The sequence below is a fragment of the Priapulus caudatus genome, unplaced genomic scaffold (assembly GCF_000485595.1).
Source record: "Priapulus caudatus unplaced genomic scaffold, Priapulus_caudatus-5.0.1 Scaffold170, whole genome shotgun sequence".
Taxonomy (NCBI): Eukaryota; Metazoa; Priapulida; class Priapulimorpha; order Priapulimorphida; family Priapulidae; genus Priapulus; species Priapulus caudatus.
The window spans coordinates 369,897-374,070 of NW_014577231.1; the positions used below are offsets into that span (position 1 = coordinate 369,897).

General features: G+C 50.9%; 1 protein-coding gene across 1 annotated transcript in view; it reads right to left on the reverse strand.

Moving 5' to 3' along the window:
- The window catches only part of LOC106806624 (lethal(2) giant larvae protein homolog 1-like), a gene marked incomplete in the record, with an annotated part of 65,569 nt that overhangs the window by 42,437 nt on the left and 18,958 nt on the right, over positions 1-4,174 (reverse strand). Inside the window, 2 exon segments of the mRNA XM_014808627.1 lie at positions 404-558; positions 2,068-2,119. Coding sequence (XP_014664113.1) covers positions 404-558; positions 2,068-2,119 — 207 coding nt within the window.

The following is a 4,174-nucleotide window of genomic DNA, read 5'->3' on the forward strand; positions in this document are numbered from 1 at the left end:
TTTTACACCTCTTGACCTTTGACCTTTGACCCCCCACCTTCGACATCCCAACTCGTTTTCGGATTACCCCCCAACGACCCGAATATCGTGACCGTACGTCGAGCGGTTAAGATTTGTGCCCAACTGTTGACGGACGGACGGACGGACGACCGGACGGACGGACGGACGGACGGTCATGCGATTCTACAAGCTGCATCTGACTATGTCAGATGAGCTAAAAATGCATATTGTCCACAACAGCCACTGCTGACATTTCCCTTGAGGATTTCTCCCGCTGCTGTTGAAAAGCAGAAAACAACCTCTACAGAACAGCCTCATATCTAATAAGGTCACTGCTGGGATATTTCCCTTGAGTGTCCCTTACATACAGGTGCGAGAGTGACCCTTATATGCAGGTGCCTACCTGCGTCGGCGTCTCCCGAGGAGAGCACGAGGCAGTCGACGAACTTGGAGGTGAACTCGAAGGCGACGTGCTTGTCTCCGCGCATCACCGTCACCGTGTGCCGGTCGCCGTAGCTCGCCCGCGGCATGCCGCCCGCGAAGATCAGGAACGCGTCCCTGCAAATAGACACACACACGCGCGTGAGAGAACGACGGTGGCGTGTGCCGTGAGAGAGTGTGCGTCTCAGCAGCATTGCTATGGTGTCCGGTGTACATGCAACAGTTAACGTTGTTACTACAGTGTACGTGTACACGTGAGAGCGAAAAAGACGACCGTGAGAGAGCATGTTGTGCAAGTACATGTCAGAGCAAACGAGAACGATGTGTACCGTGAGAGAATGCTACACTTCCAATATGCATGTACATGTAAGAGCAAACGAGAGCTAGGACGTACCGTGACAAGGCGCTATACTTACAATATGCATGTACATGTAAGAGCAAACGAGAGCTAGGACGTACCGTGACAAGGCGCTATACTTACAATATGCATGTACATGTAAGAGCAAACGAGAGATAGCACGTACCGTGACAAGGCGCTATACTTACAATATGCATGTACATGTAAGAGCAAACGAGAGATAGCACGTACCGTGACAAGGCGCTATACTTACAATATGCATGTACATGTAAAAGCGAACGAGAGACGGAGTGTATCGTGAGAGAATGCTATTTACAATGTGCATGTACATGTCAGAGCAAACGAAAACGATGTATACCGTGACAGAATGCTATACTTACAATATGCATGTACATGTAAGAGCAAACGAGAGATAGCACGTACCGTGACAGAATGCTACTTACAATATGCATGTACATGTAAGAGCAAACGAGAGACAGCACGTACCGTGACAGAATGCTACTTACAATATGCATGTACATGTAAGAGCGAACGAGAGATAGCACGTACCGTGACAGAATGCTACTTACAATATGCATACACATGTAAAAGCAAACGAGAGATAGCGCACGTACGGTGAGACTGTGTGTTTCAGCATGGTATGGTGTGCTACACTAAACGTAAGAGCTAACGCTACCACGACGTGCACGGACATGTAAGACTTAACGAGAGATGACATGTACCGTGAGAGATTGTGTGTTTCAGCATTGCTACTACAGTGCAGTGTGCGCGCGTACGTGTAAAAGTTAAGGAGAGACGGCGTGTACAGTGAGAGATTGTGTGTTTCAGCAATGCTATTGTATGCTGTACTTCAGGTAAGAGTTAACGAGAGACAATGACGTAAAAGATTGCCTACCGGCAATGCTACGTTGTGCTACAATAAATACATAGTTTATAAATAATATAATTTACAAGCAAACGCCACGCGACATGTGCGGGTGTCACTCCCCCCCCCCCCGGGCGTAGATGGACGGTGTCGTTACGTGGCAGCACTAGTCACTTCATACGCTAAGTCCAAATCTTCCACATAAACATTCCACAGTCATACTTCCGTGCTAGACATGGCCTTATTTCCTTAACCCTAACCCTGACCCTGACCCTAATCCTAACACTAGTGCTGCCACATCACGTGACCGTCCATCTACGCCCGGGGGAAAGCCACTCTCACAATTATCGCATGCAATCTGCGGCATGCTTAGTGAATGAACTAGTGGCGCCATCTAGCTTACCCTGGAGCAGTCTTGTAGTCGACCTTGGTGATCGGTTTGCACGGGAACGGACCTGCAGGGAAAGAAAACAAGAGATGAAAACACAAGATCAGCAGCACATAGAACGAAGCCGCCTTACAATTAACACAATGATGAAGTAAATAAGGAAATGGTTGCAAATAATTGTTCAATAATATTATTACTTAATCAATCATCCTCACAGGGGCAAGCTTTGGCTATAATATGAAAATTGGGGAAATTGGGACTCTGGTGAGTGTTGCTGTGATAAAAACGTGTTTTAATAACTCGAATCGAACAATTTGACGTGAGTTATCATTACCATTCTTGCGATAGGCTTCGATATTCAATATCTAAAACTGATATCGAAACAATTTTTACAGTCTTGAAGAAACACCATCTAATCATTACCAGCGTAGATGTGACAGGACGTGTGTATAAGGGGTCGGGTTTACAACAAAAGCCTTGTATTGTCAAACACTTGCGTGAGCGTGCGCGTGCGCGCGTGTGTGGTATGTGTGTGTGTGTGTGTGTGTGTGTGTGTGTGTGCGTGTGTGCGTGCGTGCGTACGTGCGTGCGTGTGTGAGCGTGCGCGTGCGCGCGTGTGTGGTGTGTGTGTGCGTGCGTGCGTGTGTGTGCGTGTGAGCGTGCGTTTGTGCGTGTGTGCGCGCGCGCGCGCGCGTGTGTGTGTGTGTGCGTGCGTGCGTGTGTGAGCGTGCGCGTGCGCGCGTGTGTGGTGTGTGTGTGCGTGCGTGTGTGCGTGCGTGTGTGCGTGTGAGCGTGCGTGTGTGTGTATGTGTGTGTGTGCGCGCGCGTGTGTGTGCGTGCGTGCGTGCGTGCGTGTGTGCGTGTGAGCGTGCGTGTGTGTGTATGTGTGTGTGTGCGCGCGCGTGTGTGTGCGTGCGTGCGTGCGTGCGTGTGTGCGTGTGAGACGAAAGAGAAAGAGAAAGGGTGAGAAGAAGAGAGAGAGAGAGAGAGAGAGAGAGACGAGAGAGAAGAGAAGAAGAGCAGAGAGAGAGAATATGATAGAGAGAGACGAAAGGAGGAGAGAAGCGAGAGAGAGCGAGAGAGAAAGAGGAGAGAGAGGGAGAGAGAGAGACGGGGGGGGAGAGAACAAGAGAAGAAGAGAGAGTGACAGTGAGAGAGAGGAGAGAGACACAGAGACCAGTCGCGCTCCTCCTTCAACGCTGTAGCCTGCCGCCGCGCTCTCTCCTCTCTCTCTCTCTCTCTCTCTCTCTCTCTCTCTCTCTCTCTCTCTCTCTCTCTCTCTTCTCTCTCCTCTCTGGCATCGTTCGCGACGCCGTCGCAGCAGCAGTTTTTTATTACGTCGCCGTCCCGTGCGCTCGAATGCAATGCGCATACTTAAATGCGCCTATTCCTCTCTGCTGCATGGCTGCTGGCTGCTACTGCTTACTTGCTGTTGCTGCTCTGCGCCGCTCACTCCTCCCTGCTGCTGCTGCTACTGCTGCTACTGCTCTCCTCGCTCCTCCTCCTCGCTCGTCTCCTCCTCCTCCCTCTCCTCCTCTCCTGCTGCTGCTGCCTGCTCGCGCTGCTGCTGCTCGACACTCTAGCCTTGGTCGCGCATAAATACAGGAGCGAGGTCGATGACCTCACGAGTCGGGAGGCTGGCGGCAGCAAGGAGGTGGAGGTCGGTTGGACAACGGAGAGAGAAGAAAGGAGAGCGGAGATGGTTGTTGGTGGTGGTGGGGGTCGTGGCTGCGTGTGCATGTACATGTACGCAGGCAGAGCGTGTATGCACGCACGTGCACGCTCGTACATAAACGCATTCACACACACACACGCACGCACACACACGCACACATACTACACACCACAAGCTGCACAGCCCAACACAACGGCCCACACACCCACACACACACACACACGTAGGCCGCCTACCTACCCTACGCTATCTACGACTCGCGCTCATACGTCTTGAATCTCCGCCCGTTGGCCATACCGTATTATAGCGTTCTGCTGAACTTACTGAGGCAGCCGGCTAAAGGTGCGAATCAGATATGTTACTAGGCAACTCTAATTTTAAATATATTTTAAATTAATTGGGTCAGGCTTAAGGGTTAGGGTACAGGGTATACGGGCACTTTTTAGG